Source organism: Pogona vitticeps, chromosome 6, assembly GCF_051106095.1.
Source record: "Pogona vitticeps strain Pit_001003342236 chromosome 6, PviZW2.1, whole genome shotgun sequence".
In the NCBI taxonomy this organism is placed as follows: Eukaryota; Metazoa; Chordata; class Lepidosauria; order Squamata; family Agamidae; genus Pogona; species Pogona vitticeps.
This window is the reverse complement of record NC_135788.1, coordinates 87,477,256-87,500,574: the sequence shown is the minus strand read 5'-3', so window position 1 is coordinate 87,500,574 and position 23,319 is coordinate 87,477,256. Positions and strand designations below refer to the sequence as shown.

The following is a 23,319-nucleotide window of genomic DNA, read 5'->3' as shown; positions in this document are numbered from 1 at the left end:
CAGACGCATGTGTGAAGGGATGGGAGAGTGCTCATGCCGGCGCTGGCATGTGCGCACTGTGGCTCAGGCCACGGACCAGCACCGGGCTGCTGACCGGGGATTGACAACCTTTGCTTTATTGGACCACTAAAAAGAAAACAAACAAGCAAGCAAGCGTTTGGTGATAATTCATCACACTCTCCTGCCACAAGCCTCTTGCAGACTGCAGTTATTTTCATTTAAGAAGTTGTGCCTGGCCCCTTGAGACTTTGGGACTTTAATAAAAGCATATAATTTTGGAACTACGCTCAAGAACTTGGTGCACAGCCTGAGGAAGATGAATTATCATAGAAATCTTGCTGTTTATTTTTTCTTTTGTGTAATTTTTTTAGTGGTTAAAAAAGGTATCACCTTTTCCTGTATTTGTAGAAAAGAAGACATTTGTTGAGCTTTGTTAAACCTTTTTTTTTAAAAATCGCAAAATACAGGTCAAGTCATTTTAGTCTTTTTGATTTGAGGGATCAGGAGTATGGCTAAAGACCTTTTGATCTCCGCGTTCAACACCTGCAGCACAGATCTGAAATTACTTTTATTAAGTATGTTATTAAAAGATCTTGAGAATATTGTACACTATGAAAGTAATATTATGGTAGTAGCCAATATTATATACTAAAATACATACATGAATGGTTTGAATGTTTGGAAGATGTCTGGAATTTGGGGGGACAACTGGGAAGACACTGAGATATAAAAAAACAAATAATTGTAACAAATCATATAACACAATGTTTGACAGTCACAAATCGAATGTAGATAGAGTGAAAAACTATGAGTAGGTTGCATAGAGGTGGACCAAATTTTGCACTTAACTGACATGAGACCTCTTCCTTGGAAGAAGAGAGGACTTAGTAAAATCATTTGCTCCTTTTTTCTTGATAGGGCCCACTTCCATTTTTTAAATCTCTCAGGCCCCCTTTTCCTGCATATTCATAACTTTTGTTTAGTAAAAAGGAGGCTGTTGTGTTAAGTACTTTACAGTTAAAGAACTACTTTTTCTATTGTAAATTATCAAAAAGCCAGAATGTGAAATTCTAAGTTTCTTTCTGTCTTGCTATCTTTCTGTCCTTCTTGTTAGCCTTGACAGTTTGGTAAGAAAGTGGCAACTTTAGTAGCTAGATGTTTGTGATTTTAATTTTTCCGTCCCTTCCTGTGAATTAAAGCTGCATTCAGTATGTGTGTTGTGGTCCTCATATTTGCACAGTATCTTCACATGATTAGACATGTTGTCCTTCTTTTGGTTGAGAATAATTTACCATGTGTTTATTAATTCTGTACACATTAATTTTGTACACATGTGCTGTCAAGTCGACTCTTGAGGACTATGAATGAGCTATCTCCAAAATGTCATGCCTTCAACAGCCCTGCTCAGCTCTTGTAAACTCAAGCCTGTGGCTTCCTTTGGGGCGTCAGTTCATCTTATATTTGGTTTTCCTTGTTTCCTGCTGTCTTCTATCTTTCCCAGGATTATTGTCTTTTCCAGAGAATTTTATCTTCTTATGATGTGCCCAAAGTAGTTTCAACATTTTTGCCTCCAGAGATCGTTCAAGTCTGACTTGATCTAGGACCCACCTGTTTGTCTTTCTGACAGTCTGAGGTATTCACAAAGCTCTTCTCCAGGTCTTGATCTCCAGTGCCATGCTTGATCTTTTCTAATTCCTTCACTGCTGCCCTTCCTAATCTCAGTCTTAGCTGCTATCTCCATTTGGATTGATGATTGAACCAAGATATACAAAATCTCTAGCCTATACATATTAGTATGTGGGAAATGCATTGCTTCTTTCAGCTTTCTTGTTTTCATTGAAGCTTTCCCCCTCCCTGGCTCTTATTTTGCTGGTAATTTCTCTGAAATGCCAGTATATGCAAGCAGAATTTGCTCATAGGTTCCAGATTACAATGCAAAATATGAGATATCTGTTTTTTTGCTCAGATTTTTTTTCTAGTTTCACTGATTATAAATTGTTTTAATATATTGAGCTTGAGCAAGTCTGTAATACATAGATCGCTGCTGTTGCCAGCCTCCAATTTATTCAGCTCAGCTTTCAGCCATTACTTCCTATCATATTTTCCCAGTTGTAAATTCTTCATTCTCTGAGCCATTTTACTTTTTGTTGGATTCCCAGACATACTAGATTTTAGATGCAATCGTTGACGAAGATGCTATCCAGAATAGCAACCTCACTAGCGTGTGAGTGTCCCACTGTAACCATGTGCTCCAGCCCATTGAGCTGTGCCAAGAAGTAATTATTTCACAAATGCAATATACAACAAATTCAATAAAGTCTTGAGACTCTGACAGTGATTAAAAACAAATAAAAACCTTGACTGGTGACATTAGAAGTCACCACATGTCAGAGTGAACAAAAAGGGTATTTAGCATGTGCAAAAGCTGTTAGTGCTTTAGCACTATGGGGCAGTATGTACCGTATTTTTCCATCTATAAAACACAGTTTTTACTAAAATCATTACCCTAAAAATTAAGGGGTGTTTTTTTACACAGAAGTAAGCTGAGATAGCTGAAGAGAGAACAAACTGGCACATACCTTGCCTCACTAAACAGTTTTGCTTTAGCCACGAGGCTTAGTTTCCTACAATCAGGAGACTTAGCTTCCTCCAATCATGAGCCTTATGGAACCGACATCAGCTGATCCTGAACAAACCAATTGGAATACACCTCCTTGGAGGCGGAGCCTGTAGGTTTAAGATTCAACAGGGACAAAATGTCTGACATTCTGAGCTCAGAGGCTGTATCCTCAAAGATAAGTTTTCTTAATTTGGGGGTTATAAAATTGGGGGGGCTTATAAATGGAAAAATATGGTAAGTCAGAACAACAACAACCTTGTGGAAGGCTGTTGCATACAATGGGCATTCTGGAGGTAGCTCTTCTCCTGGTCATTATTAGGTGAGATTAACGTTCAAGCCATACTTCTGAGTTTTTGGGAGGAGGGGGAGTTAGACAGGTGTACACTATTCAAAATTAACATGGTATGTTTTTCTGGTTTTGTTTACCAGATGCAGGTTAGACATGCTAAATCGGATCTCCAGTGCTTTAGAGCAGTAGAAAAAAAATCAATCTACAATTTTTCAGAAAACCCACACCACTCTGTTAAGTACCTTAAGATTCTACATGCTTCACCAAACTTCTGGGAACTCACTCACCTGATCTACCCCCTGGGTCTTTCTTTCCTTTTGGTGAAGTCAATATGCTTGGTGATGTAAGGTGTGGATATTTATGTTTTTGGACTACAACTTCCAGAATTCCTCAGGCAGCATGGCCACCTTCAATATTAAACATATGTACTCCAGTGTTTTTATGTCATTTCATGGAGTCATGTGATTGGTATAATATAAGCAGAATCATGTATACATATGTATTAGCCTAACACATAAAGAGCTCGGAGACCCCTCCCATCACATACATCTACTAAATGTTCAAGTGGCTGTCATCACTTATTTGTAACACAGAATCATTGTGAAGTAAACTCAGACATTTTGTAAACCATGAGTGAGGAACTGTTGCCTCTTTTTTTGAACTTATGGTTCCCATAATTGCTTGCCATTGCCTATTTATTTATTTTATTTATTTAAGACCTTTCCACTCCGCCTTTCTCTTTAAGAAGGACCCAAGGCAGCTTACCCTCTGGCTAAGGCTGATGGAAGCTTCAAAACAAAACACTGCTATGTTGTGAGTGTCCACCTGCGGGGTTGAATGAAGTGAAATTAAAATATAGCCCAGAATTCTATTAGTTACGCCAGCATCTGTGCAGTGCTATATATCATAGTGGCGAACTGCTGCTAGTTTATGAGTTCCCACTTACATTCCTTATTGTGCACCAAGCCATGCGATTGACTTACACTGAGGAGTACCGTGTTTCCCCGAAAATAAGACAGGATCTTATATTAATTTTTGCTCCAAAAAAGCATTAGGTTTATTTATTTATTTTATTAAATTTATACCCCGCCCATCTAGACCAAAGGACTACTCTGGACAGCAGGGGATGTTTTATTGTTTTTTTAAAGGTACAACAATGTACATTTATTTACATACAGTCATATCTTCTTCTGGCTAATGCACAATGGTAGAGGGCGGGGTTTCACTTAACTAGGGCTTATTTTGGGGGTAGGACTTATATTACGAGCATCCTGAAAAATCATACTAGGGCTTATTTTTAGGTTAGGTCTTATTTTTGGGAAAACAGGGTACTAACAAGAGCTTGTTTGCTGTTGCAGTTTATGCCATCACAGTTATCTTAGTGTAAATAACCAATAAGATTTAGGCCACAAGTTTGCACTTTTATTCAGTTTTAATTTCCAGGTGTTGGATATATATGTCAGCTTTGATCAAGAGCTGGCAAGTTTGGGATTGGGAAATGATATGGTGGTTGAGAATAGGTGATCTCATGGCTTAGGGCAAACATGAGATGACTGTGTGATTTGCTCTTAACAGCGCTCTTAAAAGTTCACCTGTTGATGACAACTTTATTACACTGAGGATGTAGCATACCTTTAGCTACATAGTAACATCTCTGTTTTGCCCTGTTGGATGGCTTGATATCCCTAAGTAAATGTGGGACATTGAACAGCCACTAAAAATGCTCTTGAAAAACTTGTAAATTTGGATGGTTTCTGGCTTGGGACTGATGTAATGGAAAGTTAGAGGCCAGTAATATGCTTATATTAAGGCTCTGGAGTGATACCTGAAAAATTGGGAGTGCCCATTTCTTTTCATCTGAAAATAAAAAATCCTAAGAATGGGAAGCAGGTATAAAAGTGTAACATGATCAAGTGGGAGAATGAGTTCTGTACCATAGACTTTATTTATGGGCTTTAACTAGCCTCGTGGCGCAGTGGTTAAATCGCTGTACTGCAGCCAAAACTGTGCTCACGACCTGGGGTTCAAATCGCAGGTAGCCGGCTCAAGGTTCACTCAGCCTTCTATCCTTCCGAGGTCGGTAAAACGAGTACCCAGCTCGCTGGGGGGGCAATGTGTAGCCTGCATAATTAACTTGTAAACCGCCCAGAGAGTGCTTGAAGTACTATGGGGCGGTATATAAGCAGCACGCTTTGCTTTTTTTGCTTTTGTTTGAGTCTTCTAATTATAAATTATGCAGAGCTGCTTGCATTCCTTGAGAGAAATAATGTATGTTTCTTTTCTTCCAGGGTAATCACTTTGATCAGTATGAAGAAGGCCACTTGGAGATTGAGCAGGCGTCTTTAGATAAGCCAATAGAATCGGTAAGAAACCACTTTTGACTCTCAAGCCCCCAACAGGTAGGGCTTACCTGTTCTTTGATGCAAACACAGCTCCAGTAGCCAAATTCAGATTAAGCAGTTGAGGAGCATATGTATTTGCATGTATTACATTAATGGCAAAGCAAAACAGGTAACTAATCTGTCTAAGAAACATTTTAAAAAAATCTATCACCCACTTTAATAAATTAAGGTCCTAACAGTTAGTACATCAATGATTTTGTCAAGTATTGAACACACATTTTTAAAATTGGTGAATTTAGTGGAAATTTAGGAGTAAAATATATATTTGTTTTCCTTATCTTAGATTTTGCTTGGCACAAGGAGGGAGATTGCAGGAAAAAAATGGCAGCATTAGGAAGAATTCAGTATAAATAGTCTGCATTCTTCTTGAAAAGCTACCTGTGCTCATAGTAAAAACATTGGCATATATTTTTTCTTTCTGAATTTCCTGATGAAAGGCTACAGAAAGGAAAGGGAAGAGTTGCATTTTGCCTGCTTTCCAACTTGCTTTTCCTTTTAAGCATCTCAGGTTTTTGAACTCTCTCCTCATGCCACATCTCTGTGTGTTTTCTCTTCAACGTGCAGTGGTGGTTTCTGCTGCCTAAGTACTTCTTTGAGATTTAATATCTACATTTGGCTAGAAATCTTTTTGGAGTAGCCGTTTAAAGAAAAATAAGATGAATGTGTATGAAATGTTATGGAAAAGGCTGTGGAAATCAAAACAAAACAACCCCCTCTCCCTACCATTTTCAGGGCTGGATTAAAGGCTGTTTCCAAACAAACAATATTCCATTTTGAAAATTGTGTGCCACACCATTTCTTATACTCAGAAAGTCCATAGAGGTCCTTGGCCATCATCTCTCCTGTTCTTATGCCCACAGTTTCTGGGCAGTGTTGGATTTGCCTAGCTCTTGCCCTCTCCCATCGTTGCTGTCTTTATACTTTTGCAGTTTGTGTAGATTTATGACGTGAGTGTGAGCATATTGTAGGAAGCCATGGCATTTATGACTGTTAAGCACCTGCTGTCCATGTTGTCCAAGATGGGTGAAGACCATGAAGTAACTGTTAAGAGGGTGAACAGGTGCTCCCTAATACTGAGCTACTCTTCGATCAGGAGGCCGCATACAGTCCTTCAGGGTGTCTGTTCTATACACATATTGGGATAGTGCATCTGTTTACCAGCTCTTTTGGATATTGTGTTGATTGCGTTCTAGAATCTTTCTTGAGGATTTTGGAATCTATAGATCCCTGAGTCAGGTGCTCTTCTCCATTTTATTCATTGCTACAAAGAGACTTCCCTCTGGGGTTAGCACTGAGGAAACTGAGATTTTTTCCCCTTGCATTAGTGTTAAAATGGTGGGACAAGATGGCACTCATTGCTAGCATTAGACAAGTTCAGTTTGTGTGCTCTTGAAGTGGTCAGCATCACTCAGGACACACTTCTTCCTTAGCCTTAGTTTAAAAAATGCAGAGCATGTTCTGATGTTGCTTGGTTTCCACAAAAGCTCAGTCTGATGTCATTACTCTGCACAACTTTGGCTGTGCTCAGTATAGCAGTAAAGTTAATCCAGCCCTGTTAATGCTTTGTCTAGAAACTACTGGCTTTAGACTATCGCGAATCCCACTGCATTCATGAATGCTTTTCAAAAAGCTGTAGTGTTAGGAAAGAAGCTATATATCTATATATATATATGTACACACACATATATTTGCTTTCCTGTGTAGTAGATTAGTGTTTGTGTGTGTGTATTTGTGTGTGTGTTGAGATGTTCACAGAAATTTACACAACTTGGGGTGTTCGACGTTTTTTCTTCCACAGCAGTTGGCCCAAATTAGCTATGCAGCCATGACCTGGTTTGTATTTGCACGGTCTGCATTTTTAATTTCTTTTCTAGGGTTTCCTCTTCTCTTCCTCTCCCCCATTCCTCCCCCTTTCTTATTTCTGTTCTTCTGGTCCAGTGAACACTGCATTCAGTATCTACTGTCTTATTGTGCTGGCATGATGCTAGAATTAGGCATGGCAGTCATTGGATGACACATAAAATAATGCTGCAGAGGGGGTGGGAAGGATGATAGTGGTGCCGCTGCACTAGATTCCCTTGAATTATTTAGTCTTTTTGTGCACATATACACACACCAATTGAAATGCAAAGCCAGCTTCCCTTTGCAAATGCCATGGAATAGGATTGGAGACCTTAGTGCAGAGCAATTGACTCTGATCCACAGCAGCCTTATTTTTTGTGTTAGCTTATGTAGCTCTATTCCATCCCTTCTTAACCACAGAGGACTGTCCAACTTTAGTGCAATGAGTGTGTACAGGAGCTGTGCAAGAACCCTTTTACTGTTCTTTACATAGGAAGCCAAAAGTTCAAAAACATGTTTTGAATTCAAAACTTTCCTTTCCATGAGTGGCAACTTTATTACCAGTATGCAGTCCTTTCAGTGTGTGAAATTTTTTAGCCTTGATTATTTCTTGCAATAAGCTCGATTAATTTCCCTTACAGTTGGATTAAGTCAGTTGAATTTAAGCATTTTTAAAATTTATTGAACAATTAGTCACAACTGAATTTTATGTCGCACTGATTTTAGTGGGAACTGAGTGGAATTAACCCAGTTTACTCTGAGAGTGGATTGTTTAAGAGATTATCAGCATCTAGAAATCCATGCTGAATTTTGGGGCTACATAGAATTTTTCAATTCACATAGAAATAGTTCTGCCTATAAACAATGAAATACATGCCTTTTTGTGTCTCGCCACTTCCTGAAATAAGATTATTTTATGGTCATGGTTTGGGTTGTTAAAAAGGGAAGTTAAGATAGATATTAAATAATTTTAAAGAATTTCCCAGTGCACATGATAGAATAACTGCAAGAATTTTTGCTGGGGTCACATTCTGAGGTTGAATTCCTGAATATTTTGGAAAAAGTTGACCATTTGACATATGGAAAAAGGATCAGATCAATTGACTGGTCAGATGTTGTCAATTAAGTTTTTAAAAAGATTTTGGATTTTGTTAGATTTGCAATAAGGATATTAATTAATGACTGTAATGATAAAGGCTTTCTTAGTTCTTAATTTAATATTCCTTGCATAGCTTAATTGTGTATATCTTCACTTCAGCCAGTGCCTTCATTTTTTTCACAGTGGTTATTTTTCCAGGCTCAAATTCAGTCCTCTAAAAGTCTGTTGTGAAGCTTGTAGCCAAGTCATGTGGAGGTAGTGCCTCTTGGTTCTTACAGCAAGTAAGACGGAATTGTTATTGCTTATAATATTTTTTTCTCACCTTTCACTTAAAAATACTGCTCTTGATGGCTAACAAACACCATTAAAAACAATTGAATAACAAGCCAAATAGTAAAACAATTAAAGTCATGGGTGATCTTCGCACCAGTTACTGTTTGTGTTCTTGTTCCAGTTACGAGTAGCTTTCATTATAGTAGGTGGCCGATAAAAGAAGATAATACTGTGCTTTTAGATGTATCCCTGATTGCTTACAGGACTAGAGAACACAGAGCCCTCACCCCTACCTTTTCTTACAGAATTAAGCTATAATGAAATTGAAAATATAAATTACCACCTACATGGTGAAATATAGGGTTTTATGAAATAAATTAAAGTGTTTGACCATGGTCAGTTGATCAGAGTGCCAATTGAAGTGGCAAAAGGAGGTGATAAAAGTGCAGCCAGTACACAACCCCTGTTCTCAATCAGTCATAGTTTTATCCTAATAACATTCCCTGAAAGTTGCCTCAGGACATAAATTTATTACATATAAAGCAATAGGCTTTGTTCAGGTCTTTTAAAAAGAAAAACTTTTTACAGATATAAAATGCTTTTATTGAATGCAATGAGACTTACTCCTAGGAAAGTGTGCAATGGACTATGGTCTCAGTTCCAGAGCATTGATTAGGAAGTGTTTATTAAATAGCTTTTCAACTGCTCTGGACATTGTTTTGAGGAGTTTGTTTTCCAGCATGACTAGAACACCTGTGAGTGCTTTCTGTGCTCCAGTTGCATATGTCATAGTAGTTGCAAAATTAAAGAACACAATGCTAAAAGCATTTCTGCTCACCTACAGGGAGCAATATAGCACAAATGCTGCCTTACACTGTTCAGTGTTGAAAACTGATTTCTTTCCCTTCCAGCAGCAAATAAAATCCAATTTTCACCTGAAATATAAAGTTGATTTACCATAAGAGCTTAACAGTAGTAAATAAAGCCTCCTAAAACATAAGTAGATTTAAATTTCTAAAAAGCTATTGAGATCTATTGGGTCTGAAGCTATAGAAAGCCCAAGGGGTGGCATAGATTCTTGTGGAGACCTCTCAGGGGAGTGGCTTTGCTTGGGAACACAGTTAAATTCACATGAGGCTCTGCAGCATTATCTTTTGAGAGGATCCTGATCTGTAATGCTACAACATGAACCTTGATGGTGGCTAATAAAGACTGGTTTGGGAGTCTACAGATCATAACACTGGTTGAGCACACAATGCAGTTTATAGTCTTCTTCAGCAACAGGTGGGTAGAATAGAAAAGTTTAATTTCTTCACCACTATGGATGCTTTTCCTCCCAGTTGCTTTGTTTCTCACTAGGCTTATGTTTCAGCCCTACTACCTCTGTGACATGAGCACATCGTACACTGTTGACACTGTGTGTAGTCTGAAGTTTCAAAAATACACCCAGGGTGCAGTACAGGTAGTTAGGACAGATTTCTTAGGAGCACCATATAATTAGAAAGATCCTACACTGCCTACCTTTGGTCAAATGATCTTGCCTTCAGTAATTATTTTGCAGGTGAAATTAATCCCTTCATATTGAGACAATCTCATTAGATGTTGATGTTTCTGGTACATCTCTAGGTTTCCTGGGTAACACTGGATATGTGACACCTATCTTGTGTTCCCGTGTCATTTGTTTTGACTTCCCTAACAACTGAGGGTGAATTAGATGAAACGCATTTAAACTATGCACATTTAAAATATTTCAAGAAATTAATTACTATAGAATTAGAAAACACCCATCATAAATCCACAATGTGTGAGGAGAAGAAAAATCTCAGACCCACTTCCAGTCAGTTTGGTGATGGGGAGCAAAGTGAAAGTGATGGTTTAATAGGAATATAGCTACCAAGTCCACTTGTTGCTCAGAATGAGCTTGGCTTGGAAGCTTGTTAAGGATAATGCCAACACTATTTGACTACTTCAGTTTATCTAATTTAACTCTAGCCACCTCCTTTAATAGGGAGCTGGATGGTGGAGGACCACAACCTCAATACTGACCAGAAAACTTTTAATTCTGATTCTTCCTGGGGAGGCATACAGAGATAGGACCTTTATGTTTCAAAAATCTGTGAGCTTTCTCTTAATGTTAGACCTTTTCAGGGGAGGGGGAACATTTTAACCCTGCCATAACAGTGTTCTCAGATGTAAACAGTCCCTGCTACCTCCATACTTTTGCAGAAAAGAGGGCTTGTTTACCTAAAGGTGGGGTGCACCCTTTGGGTTTTTTGTTTTTGTTTTATTCTAGCTCCCAGAATATTCCAATAATTCCCCAGACATAATTCTGTGACTTTCAGTCCACAGACACACATGTCGATGCCTTCATTTCAGTAACCTGGAGCAGGGCTTATTTCTGCATCAGCTCTATAGAGGGTGCCTCCTGAAGAACTGTGATTCCCGAGAAGCACTCTGGCAGATTCCTGACTTCCCCCCCATGGAGAATTCCAGGAATTGCAGTACACAAAAACAAAAATGTGCACCCATATCTACAACCTTCCTTCCTGTTCTGTCCTGTCCTTTACCATTATTTATGCTTAGTCTGGTAGAGTAAAGGGTCTCCTGAGTTACAAGCTGATGTGTTGCAATACAAAAATAAAAACTGTGTAAAAAAAATAACACAGTAGAAAAAATTGGTTAGAATTCTCCGGTGGTGTCCAAAATACTTCATTGGCCACTATTTCAAACCAGTATTAGTTTGGTCGTATTGCATATTCAAGAACGACTGCAGTAGCAAACACAGACTGAAAGAACAAACTATGTTTTTCTTTCACCTTGTACCAGAAAAGCAAAGGAGGCACTCATATCAGACTGGAGAGTCTCCTTTATTTCTAATGATTTTCTAATTGAAAAGTTCAGGTTGTATTCTTCCACCACCCACCCCTTTCTCAGCAAAGATGCCAGTTCTCAATTTATTAATCTCTGTGTTGGATCATTTAGTACTGTAGAGAAATTGCTGTTGCTCAGTTAATTTGTTCCAGATCCACTTTGCAGGAAGGAAAAACAAGAGAGTGTCATTGGTCACTTTTGTCACATTTCTCTATACCGATCTGTGGACTCCCCTGAATCCAAAGTGTGTCACTTGATATGGCTGCCAATTTGACATTTAGCAGCAGCCCTTTCTGTATGTTGCCAAGTACTGTAAATACTGTGCTTTCTAAAGATGCTGAATGATGTAGCACTACTCTTGGGCTTTTCTCTCTTGCCTTCATTGTGCCTTATGCAGTAAGCTCTAGGTTCTTCTTTTGGGACTTCCCCTACCCCCTCTTTGCATGGGATTACCCTCTGTACCACGTAGTTTTTCCACTTATGGATTCATTGATACACAGCCAGCATTCTTTACAGAGCCACTCAAGAGATGACAGCAGTTCCTCTCAGACTTTGTTGGGTGTGTGGTAGGGATATTTATGGTACCAGTTTAACTTGGGCTGCAAAGCATCTTTCTCTTTCCTCAAATGCCAGACACTGATGGGGTTCCTATTTGCTGCTCTCTCAAGAAGTCAAATTAATCAATCATACTTACAGCCTTTTCTGTAGAAAATGTTGTATTCTATGTTCTGCTGAGTGCTTATTTCATCCAGTGAATAGTTGCATGAAACCTGAACTAAAAAAAATGGGATGGTTACAGAATGTCAGCTGTTGCTTTAATTTAAATGTTGAAGCACATAGAGCCTCTTGAGTGGCTTGGTAAGTGTCATGCTAATGTGTATAACCATCCTCAGTTTTTTTTTCTCTCCCCCATGCCTTCTTCTAATGTTTGTTTCTCCTCCTGCCCTCTTCACTGTGTCTGTCACAGCGCTCTTAAAACTCCCAGCTGGTCTTGTATTTATTTTATGCTTTCATTCTTTTTTAATAAGTACATTACTTGCAAGCAGTGAATTGAAAACAAAACAAACAAATTAAAAAACAAATACCCTTAGTTGGTTGGACAGTTTCTTACATTGTGTTACATTTAACTGTTCTTTTGACAGCCCAGTTTTTAAAGCCAGGTTCGTATGGAAATGCTTTCACTCCACCTGCACCGCTTTTGGAAATAGCATAACGGCTTCATTTGTCTGTTTCTTTTTAGTGCATTCGTAACACAACACATTTAGCACAACGTCTCATCTGGGTAGCAATTTGTTTCCTTGTGCAGGACTGGGGGTAGAAACGCAGCTGTTTTCTGTCAGAATTTCTGATGCTGACATGTTACTCAAAAACTGCTACATTTTTCAATACTAACATTTACAGAAATGTTTTTAAGAATCATTGTAATAATTACATTATTCCTTTTGTTAGTGAACTCAGTTGGCAGAAAAGGAGCTAAAAAGGGGTTATCTATGAAGAAGATTAGAGATCAGCATGGTTTGCAAAATTGCAAAAGCTGTACAACATCATTGTCCAAATGGAGCATCCTGCCCACTAAAATGGATCAGTGAATGGCAACAGATGGATATTGATGTTTCCAGATGGACTACAAAACTAGGGAAGGCGTGGAATGCATTTGTATGCTCAACATACAAATTATAATTTATTGTTTCAATAGTAGCTTGGCTAATCTGAAGACTGTTTTTGAAGTCCCACTTCTACTGAATAAAGAAAAGTTCCTTATTAACATTGACCACCCTAAAAGTATAGTGCATCTTTACTGAGCAAATAAGCACCGTTTGTTTCAGTGTACAGGGTTGCAGCTTAAAATACATGCATAAGACATCCTCCCATGCATGCTCTTACATAGTAAGATGTCTTATGCTAAACCAGACCTTTGATCCATTGCAATGCAGTGTTTTTGGAAAGTCTCCCAGGTTTCAGATACTGTAGGAAAGTCTTTCTGAGTTTTGCTGTATGAAATAAGGTACCTGCAGAGCAATTTTGTTACTGTGTACGGTGACCCCAGATTTCAGGGATATCTATGATCCATATGTAAATTAAAACACACAGTTGTTTTTAAAATGGCACTTTTTTGCACTAATGTTAACATTAATACTTTAAAAAGTTTGATTTGCCACTTCCTGCAAATTTAATGAAATGAGCCCAAAGCATAACAGCTTTTCTTTTCCTTGTTGCATAGGCACATGTATAAAACTCAGTTTTATTCGTAAGTCTAGAAATAGTGCCACCTCATTCATGGTTATGTTGCACAAGTGGTAAGTGAGAAACAAGGAAAAAGACTTTTGCAGGATGGGCAAAGTTTAACAAGTATCTCTGATATCTCTTAGAGTATCTCTAAGTATGAATTGAAGGAGAGATACAAGATGCAGTTCTAGCAGACCTTTTGATATATCCCCATCCAACCTTACTTTCTTATCTACACACCTTAACAACCCAATTAATGTTTAAAATAAGTGGTTTTTAAGAGACTTGACTCGTTGAAGTACAAGCTGCCATAGTGCAATTTTTTGTAATGAAGCCCTTCACCTTTGGTACTCAGTGAAATTAAAAATGCCATATATGCATTTAGTCTTTCTTTCTTTCTTTCTTTCTTTCTTTCTTTCTTTCTTTCTTTCTTTCTTTCTTTCTTTCTTTCTTTCTTTCTTTCTTTCTTTCTTTCTTTCCTTCCTTCTTTCCTTCTTTCTTTCTTTCTTTCTTTCTTTCTTTCCTCCCTCCCTCCCTCTTTGTCCTCCTCCTCCTCCTCCTCCTCTTCTTTTCTTTTCTTTTGGTAAGGGCAGAGTAGTTTAACCCAATCTAATCCCCTCCAAATGTGACTACAACTCCAGTCATCTCCAGGCAGCATACCTATTGATAACCTATCTAAGCCTCAGATTTGAACCAGGGCTCAATTTGGAAGTTAGTGAAACAGGCTTTTGGCCAGTTCCTTCTAGTGTAGGGCTCACTGTCCATGCCATTTTCTTCCTTTTCAAGTGCTTTTTTTTTGTAGAGATGTCCAGAATTAGATCCAGCATGTAAGTTTGAGCTGGAATTTCAAATGCAGAATAAAATGTAATTTGAATATATCCCTGAGTATGTTTGCAAAGTTTAGATGGAGACCACATTGCAAGATGGTGAGAGGGAGAAGAGAAATATGATTTCCCTTTCTGCTCCCCTGCTGTTCTTCCCTGACTTGGTTTTCTGCCCCAGCTAGTTTTAAAAATGAAAAAGGATGGGTGGGGAATGCTTGTCAGGGTGATGCACTCACCTTGTCCCCTGCATTGTCCTCTCCCTCCCCCATTACATGGAGTTGAAAATTCAGTGTTTCTGCTGGAAATATTAGTTCTTAGTTAATTATTCATATCCTAAATTATGTGGAATTAGAGGTATTCTTTTTAACACACATATAGGCTCTTTGGAGAGAAGTGGCTCTGCTCATACAGTGAATTCAGTTTCTTCACAGCTTCATTGTCAAGGCAATCTTCCATGTCTCCAAGATTAGCAGCAGGGCTTCTAGGTACTACCTAATCCTATTCTTGTTGCAGCACTCAAATATACTGGGATTTTATTATTATTATTATTATTATTTCCTTTAACTCTAATGCAAAAAGCTGGCATTGAATTGCTGCATCACTTCCCCTCCACTTATGTTAATTTCAGTCCCCTTTGATTTTTGTTTTCAAAGATGAGACATTATGCTTGTTGTGTTTTCTCCCTACATGCACTAATGGTACCTTGCTGTTTTAACCTGTTGCTAGGCCTGTTCCATTCTAACATCTTAGTACTTCTGTTAGCTTACATGTGAAATGCATCACCCAGTCTGTGCTTGAGCTCATTTTACTTTATATATATTTTTTATTTTTTTAATTGGTTAAAATTTTAAATTTGCTTTGTATTTTTTACTAACCTCACTTTTTCAGTTTAATAATTGGCTGCATGCTACTATATATACATATATATATATGTATCTATATATGTATATATAAAATTAAAAATATTTTTTAATTATTTTTTTTTTAAAAACCCAATCAAGTCTAGCCTGGATTTTGCTCTGATTGTGTTTTGGTTTCTAGTGGTGGGGGCAAGTCTGACATTTAACAACTTAACTTGGTCTCTTCAAAGCCTGACACGCAAACAAGTTTTTTTTAAAAAAAGAATAAGACTAAGCACATTGATATTTTTTTTCTTTGCACAAATCAAGTGGTGCTCTCTAGGTGATGGATATGATTGTATAAACTAGCTTGATTTTATGCTTTTTAAATGTCAATTTTTTTATTTTCTCCCACATTGCTTTTTTTTTCCTGTTATGCACAAAAGTTGCCCAGCACACCATCAGAAAGTGTGATGACCCTCCCTGAAACCTTGTTCCTGTGGAAAAATCTTGCCAGCAGGTTTTTTTTTGTTTATTTATTTTTGTTTTTGTTATTTTTTATTATGTAAATATCTTTTCCCTTTTACTGGGCATTCATATTGCCCATGAGTAGTTTTTCTTTTATTTCTTCTGCATGCATATGTGTAGAAAATTTTCTTGTTCATCATGTGTTTAAATGTCTGTGGAAGAGAAGAATATATTATTGGAATATTTTTGGTTTGTTTCTCTGTTCTGTCTGTCAGGATAATATTGGACACCGTTTGCTACAGAAGCATGGTTGGAAGCTGGGCCAGGGCTTGGGGAAAACTCTCCAAGGTAAGTAAGGAATTTGACCATTAAAACATATGTTGTACTTTGGGTTGTGTTTCTAGATGAAATTACTCCGCTCCCCTCTGCCCTCCTATTATACCCATTCAGTTTTATGTTCATCATACTGCATTCATACACTCAAATCCAGTATGGGGTCTGTGTTGTGAACTGTAGGCACATACAAGGCTGTATTTAAGTCAGGCTCAGGCTCAGAGTTGAGTATTAAAAGCAAGGAAGACAGTACAGGGACCAGGAGCAGATTTAGAAATGAAAACTTGTGGATTACCCTGTTGAAACGAGATGGCTGAGGATTGTACCAGGATGATTTTGGTTTGCAGGAGAAAGTGTAACAAAAAACAAGTGTGAAAGAAGATAAAAGCTTGAAAATAGTTATTTTGTCTAGGCAGCGTTTCCCAAATGTAGCTTCCCATATCCTGTTGGACTTTATACCATCACTATTAGGTGTTAGCATTGCTGACTGAGGTTGGTGAGAGCTGTAGTCTAATGCCATATGGACGCCTAAGGTTTGGAACCACTGGTAAGGAATATAATTCTTAACAATATATTTCAAAACTTCAAAGAAGTTTTAACTTGTTCAGTTCATGGCAATCCAGCTACAGAGGTCATCGTCAAGCGACTTTTTCCTATTAAAACATTGTTTTGCGATCGCTATTACGATAGCAAAGTACTCATCGTTAAGATTTTTCCTTGTCTAATGAGGTAATTGTCAAGCAGGGCACCACTGTATTTAGATAAGCAAGTTCTTAAATATTTCTCAATACAGTCATCTGTACAAGGGGATGCAGGGTCCTAAGAAGGTCACCCTGGAAGTAGAGTAGAAGCAGAAGCACAAAAATTCTCTAGTTGCCTATCTGTTTAGCTCCATGTTTTAAGTTCTGGCTTAGCAAGTTACACAATGAAATATTAACCCTGATGCCTGAACCCTAATCACTGGGCAGTGTGTGGCCAGTGATTGTGTGTGTGGTTTTTTTTTTTAAGAAAAGGAATTGCAATGTTGTGTTGAACACATCATTTAGTACAGTGGTGCCTTGCTTAACGGGCACTCCGTTTGACGACGAAATCGCTAGATGTGGATGTTTTTGCAATCGCAAAAGCAATCACAAAACAATGTTCCCTATGGGGGAATTTCGCTTTGCGACGATCGGTTCCCTGCTTCGAGAACTGATCATCGCAAAGCAATGATTTTCAGCCAGCTGATCAGTGGTTTCAAAATGGCTGCCGGGTAAACAAAATGGCCGCCCGCTCTTTTCTGGCACGGATTCCTCGCTGCACAGGCAGCGAAAATGGCCGTGCTATGGAGGATCTTCGCTGGACGGTGAGTTTCAAGCCCCTAGGAACGCATTAATTGGGTTTCAATGCATTTCTATGGGCTTTTAAAAATCGCATTACAACTTTTTCGTTTTACAGCGATTTCGCTGGAACGAATTAACGTCGTAATGCGAGGCACCACTGTAATTCTGCAGTATAACTCTGTGACTTATCTTATCCTTTAAAAAGTGTTGTTCAAGCTGTTCAAAATAAATGTCCAGTGCTCTGTTACATGGTTTTTGAGCATAATCAAGAAATAAGACTATTCGGGCACTAGGTATGAATCAATGAGTGGATGGTGAACATACACCTAGGTCTGATGTCTCAGGTCTCTACCTTGAAATTTCTCAGCTTAACACCTGAATAAGGTTGTCCTTGCAAGAGTAAGAAAGTGTCCTTATGAATTTAGCAAAGATGTTGGGGTGATTCCACAGTTCTCCAAAATTGAAATGGCTGTTAGCAAGCAGAGTTTGTGCGATAGTGGGAGACATGCAAAACTTGACTGAGGGTGTGGGTGAGTATTTTAACCTGTGAGGAGTGCTTGCAAAATTGGCATCTCTCTTTTAGTTGGAAAACCACTTTTTGGTTTGATCTCAGGCATTGTTCCTTGTTTGGAAGCTGACATGTTTTAGTTCCTTCTCTAAACCGTTGTGCTTGTGTAGCAGTTTTTGGGTTTCAGAAATGCTAAGCTTCTGTTGCTAGGAGAGAGTATGGTACAGAATTCTCTCTCTCCATGGAATCCTGTGCATGTGCAGTCCAGCAGTTTCAGAATTGCTATCTTCACAACAACAGAGAAATATACAGAACCACTCATAGTAGATTGCAGTAGTTATACTTCACTGGAGATATGTTTTTTTTCTTGGAAGAAATTCTGGGCTCCTGTGTTAAAAGCTGTATCTAGAAAGCACATTTTACAATTCTGATGTAATGAAGATCAGTTGAACAAAGTGTTCTTTATCACCATACCCAGCCCTTTGTGTTGCCTCAAATCAGTGAAGAGCAGTGCAGTGTGATTTCAGTCATAGAGTGAGTTACATGGGAGAGATTGGGGAATAAGTGTCCTAAGCACTTCGAAGGTAAAGGGAGTGTGTTGTTTCTGGTAAACAATATTTTCTCCACTGATGCATTCTGGGAACTTTCTGGCATTTCCTTCAAGGTTTTGAATAATCTTTTTGTATTGTGTGTGCGCGCGCGCATGTTAAATAGCCACTTTTATGAGAAGACTGGGATGATACTTTTACAGCCCTCTTATTAATTCAGTTGGGTATTTCAACCTGGTCCATCCTAAAGAAGCTTAACTTTATGGTAGTTAATATACAGCATTCCAGCAACTCAGTGTTCCTAACATATTATAACATTTCACCTCATTAGATCATCCCCTTGCAAGTACACATGAGAGCAAATTGAGCAGTCTTGTTGTGTTCATTGTGGTGTGGGTTTAAGATACTTAACCCACATAAAAAAACCCTTATGACAATGGTAAATGAACTTTCCCCAAATGTTTTTGAGGACCTACACAGCATAGCCAATGGTCAAGGGTTGTGGGAGTTCAAATCCAAACTGCCTGGAGGCCAAACATTAAGAATCCTTACTTTAGAAGGGTATACTGTATTCTGTATGAACCTCCTACTGTAAGATTTATTGTGGGGATGGTTGCCAAGAAGGCTGGTAACCATTTTATTAAGGTTCTTCTGAGAAAGGGCTTCGACTGAAGAGCCAGACCTCTTCCGCTGTGTCAGAGTAATACATTCCTTCTTAAAAGAAAGAAAAATCCTATCTTGCTGTTTAGTGTTGTTATAAAAAATTAAATCAGGTTTATATTCATGATTGCCTGTTCCATGCCATTGCTCTCACCCAGACAGCATTTGCCAAAGAATTTCTTAAATGGCGTCAGCACATCAACATCAACATGATAGATGTAATGTCAGTGGTATCAAGTCCCACACTAGAAGTATTAGTGGATCTCCTAAGTAACTGAAATTTAGAACTAAGCCATTAGTTTGAGTTTCCATATGAACAAGAATCAAAATCATCTTGGGAGAATTTTAATCCTGTGTATGACAGTAGCTTTACAAAAGCTCCTAGCTGCAGGTAGAGAGGGGGAATATTAAGGGACTACTGTTGGCAGCACTTTCAAAGTAACACATTACAAGTAATATGGTAGAGACAGAGTGACTTCTTAAAAACATTTTAAAGCCCTTTCAGAGGCATTTGGTAGAATTTTTTCAGTTTTCTGTTAGTCTCTGTTAGATACAGTTTTTCTTAAAGTAAAGTAAAGTTATGAAAAGTAAGCAACACAACAAGCAATGCAGTGAGTTGCTTTGAAGCAGATTACTTTTCAAAGAGTAGAATGCATAAAAGGAATGAATTATTTTTAAAAAATGAACTTTGCAACATTTGGTCATGAGTACAGTGGTTTTGTAAATTTGTCAGGAGTTTTAATAACAGATACACATTTTTTTCTCTTAAGCTTGAGTGTATGCATTGCTAAGATACATATATTAACTTGCATAGGCTGAAATCCAGCGGTACGTTGGAACTAAATAGTCCCATTGAATAAATGGAACTTGCATAGGTTTTGACTCACTACAAACCTCCACTGATTCAGTTGGCCTGTTCTGCTTGCAACTTACTGCTAGATTTCAGCTACAGATTTCCCCTAATATATATTCTCCCATGCATATGCTTCATTCTCTATTGGATGCTGATGCCCAAGCAGTTTGGAAAGGTTCAGCCCTATATGCAGAATTAAAATTTAATGTTGACATCAAGGGATGTCAGAAATGTGTAGCATTTTTATTTCCAAACTACAATTTGTTTCACTCATATTTATGTTCCAGGCCATGTTCTGCAGATTTTTAGGAGCTTGGTCTAAAATGCAGTCACTTGTCAATTAGGAGTAGTGGGAGAGGTGACCAGACCAACTCAGTTCTGTATCTATCCACTCCACATATCACTATTCACTCCCACATCCCTTCAAGAGAGTTAAAATGCCTGTCATCTTCAAAGTGTGCAAGTCATCAGCTGAGCAAGGATTAAATGTTTGCTGTTCTTTGTTTTCTTCCATGTTTAGCCACTAAGGAATGCCTATTCTGTATTCCTTGAATGAAAATTGTGAGTAGAAAAGAGCATTTTGCTCATTGTTTCTTTAGTAAAGAATAGATTAGTTACTCTAAATCTCAGGGTTATCCACATTTTCACCTTATTATCCTTGTTGCTTCCAGAAAGCTTAAAGTGATAGCAGGATCAATCAGTTACTGATCAGGAATAGTGATCTTTTTCCAATAATGCAAATGATAATTACTGATCTTGGATGCTCTCCAATAATGTGGGTTTTCCAGAAGACTTTGAATTGAAATTCCAATGTCTTATTTATGTGACTTATTTTTACTAGACAAATGTTCTTAACACCCCAAGAGTCTGCAAATATTTCAACATAAATACTTAGTTAGGGGGAAATGTAATTTAAATATTATTTGCAATTTAATTCAAAGCTTTATATGGAAATTCTTTGTATTAGAATTTTTGTATTAGAACAAGTCTTTGACTTGTTTAACAATATGTACTTTCCTGACATTTGTTTAAATTTAAAAAGAAAAAGCACCTTTGACACTTACGTTTTAGCACAGCCAAAATTAATGTTGTATATTATGCTCAATTTATTTAATGTATATATTTATTGGATTTGTGCCCTGCCCATCTAGTGGCAGGCCACTACTCTGGGTGGCTATAATAAAGTAACATAAATAGACAAACAGAATTAAAATAATAAACATACCAAAACAAGAACCTACCATAAAATTCTCCTCTCTAACAAGTGTCACTAAATCTCCACATGGCTAAATTAAGACAACTGAATCAGACATTAGGCAATAAACTGACACTGTAGGGCCAGCATGACATTGCCTTATAAATAAAATTAAGAAGGGGTAAGGTTTCCAAAAGCCTGGATAAAGAGCCAGGGTTTCATTTGGATTTTTCTCTCTCATCTACTTCTGGGAGAGCTTAACTCTACTCCATTTAGGTTGCTGGGGCATCTTCAGTTTCATTGTCACTTATATATTACTCCAAACCACTTGGGTAAGTTTCACATTTGGCATCTGCTTTGAATTTTATGAAGTTTTTTTTTAATGGAAAATTTTCCATAAAAATAAATGGACTGAAAAATTCACAATTCAGTTTTTTTTATTTGGTGAAATGCTTCCTTCCTCACATCTCTGGGCAGCTCACAGCTTTATTAGAGATGAGAACCATTATTATTGATTAGGTGTTTAGCCTTTGAAGACATATATGAGACTGTCTAGATTATTGACAGCAGTTGTGTATTGTATTTCATATTCTGCCACATGAGTTGTAAAGCAAAGGTGTTTCCCTATGTCCCATTCCAACTGCAATATTTTGCATTTAAAATGCCAGTGGCTACAGCCAGGAGATGAAAGTCTATGATACCTACCTTGTCTGCTTCATATCTTTGCATGCATGAATATGCATGTTTGTGTGCATGCATATGAAAAGATTACAGTCCAAATGCATTTTTCTTATCTTTAGTGCAAAGATCCTTTCTCAGGTAAATCACTGGTTCTTAACCTTGGGTTACTCAGGAGTTTTGGAGTAAAACTGTACTGGCTGGGGTTTCTGGGAGTTGCAGTTCAAAAACATCCGAGTAACAAAGGTTAAGAACCACTGAGGTAAATAACAAACTGTAATAACTTTTACATTTTTAAGGCATTGTCTTCTAAACATGTTTAAAGACTTCCTAAGCAAGATCACAAGTGATTTTTCCCTCCCTTCCTTCTGATGAGATGATAGGATTTTGAGCATCACAGTTGCAAGAAATTGTTGCAAAATTGAGAAGGATTTGGTAGAGATCAGCACATTGTTTTTAAGTTGTATACCCTACCATTCAATCAAATGATTCTGAAGGTGGGATATAAGTGATATGTGATAACTAGGCTTGGGAAATATACTTTTGGGAGCAATTATTTCTAGAATCCACCTGCTAACATGGTCACTGCCCCCGCTGCCTGAGGGATCTGTGGACTGCAGTTCAAAATAATGAATGCCCAAGTTCTGATAATAGCATACAGTCTCTCAGATTTACATTTTAACTTTCATATAGATGTGTTTGCACAGTGACGTAGTGAGTAAGGTAAAATCATACAATTATAGAATAATGAAATTGGAAGCGGGCTATAAGGCCATCAAGTCCAATCCCCCTGCTCTATGCAGGAATACAATCCAAAGGATATCTGCCAGGTGGTTGTCCGAATTTCCCTTGAATGCCTCCAGTGTTGGAGCACTCACCACTTCTCGAGGTAATTGATTCCATTGTTGTACTGCTCTAATAGTTACGTAGCTTTTCCTGATACTGTATTAAATTAAAATTTAGCTTCCTGTAACTTGAGTCCATTGTTGCATATTGTAAGGAGGTTCGGGGTTTGTCACAGGCTGTTCCTCTTCTTGTAACACAAAAGATGAGTCTGAATTATGAATAAATGAACTTTTATTGACAAAACCAACTGGGTCTCCTTTGTTTACTTCACTTGGACAACATATAGATAACTGAGGAGGTGAGTCCTCCCATAACCATAACAAAGGCTTTTTCACAATTAACATTGTTTAGTAATAGGTTCTTGCTTCCTTCTCGTGTTCCGTCGGGTCTCTCAAGCAAAGGTTGCACACCGCGCAGTGTCCCGCAGCACGGGTGACGAGCCCACTCGCCTTCTAATGGCTTCTCTTTCACCATCTTCGGGTCTACCGGATAAACTGGTCCCTACAGACCTCGACTCTTTGGATAGACTAGAACAGTCCACTCTTCTGGACTCAACCCAGGTATTATCGGCTTGACTCTATCTCTAGTTGATGTTCCTTCAATTTTGTCATCTATACTTTCAG

General features: G+C 38.0%; 1 protein-coding gene and 1 long non-coding RNA gene across 10 annotated transcripts in view; both read left to right on the top strand.

The window, feature by feature from the left end:
* GPATCH8 (G-patch domain containing 8) overlaps positions 1 to 23,319 on the top strand; it is a 103,839-nt gene that overhangs the window by 29,939 nt on the left and 50,581 nt on the right. For 3 of the 9 annotated variants that reach the window (XM_020798043.3, XM_078377790.1, XM_078377794.1), the window contains exons 2-3: positions 5,198 to 5,272; positions 16,029 to 16,101. In XM_020798043.3, coding sequence (XP_020653702.3) covers positions 5,198 to 5,272; positions 16,029 to 16,101 — 148 coding nt within the window. Of the gene's footprint in view, positions 1 to 5,197; positions 5,273 to 7,109; positions 7,145 to 12,503; positions 12,557 to 16,028; positions 16,102 to 23,319 lie in introns of those variants that run through there. The other 6 variants (XM_078377793.1, XM_078377796.1, XM_078377795.1 and 3 more) reach the window with 4 other exon arrangements.
* LOC144583616 (uncharacterized) lies at positions 2,879 to 3,207 on the top strand. Its single transcript, XR_013537518.1, has 2 exons — positions 2,879 to 2,939; positions 3,050 to 3,207. It is a non-coding gene; the product is annotated as an uncharacterized LOC144583616 (long non-coding RNA).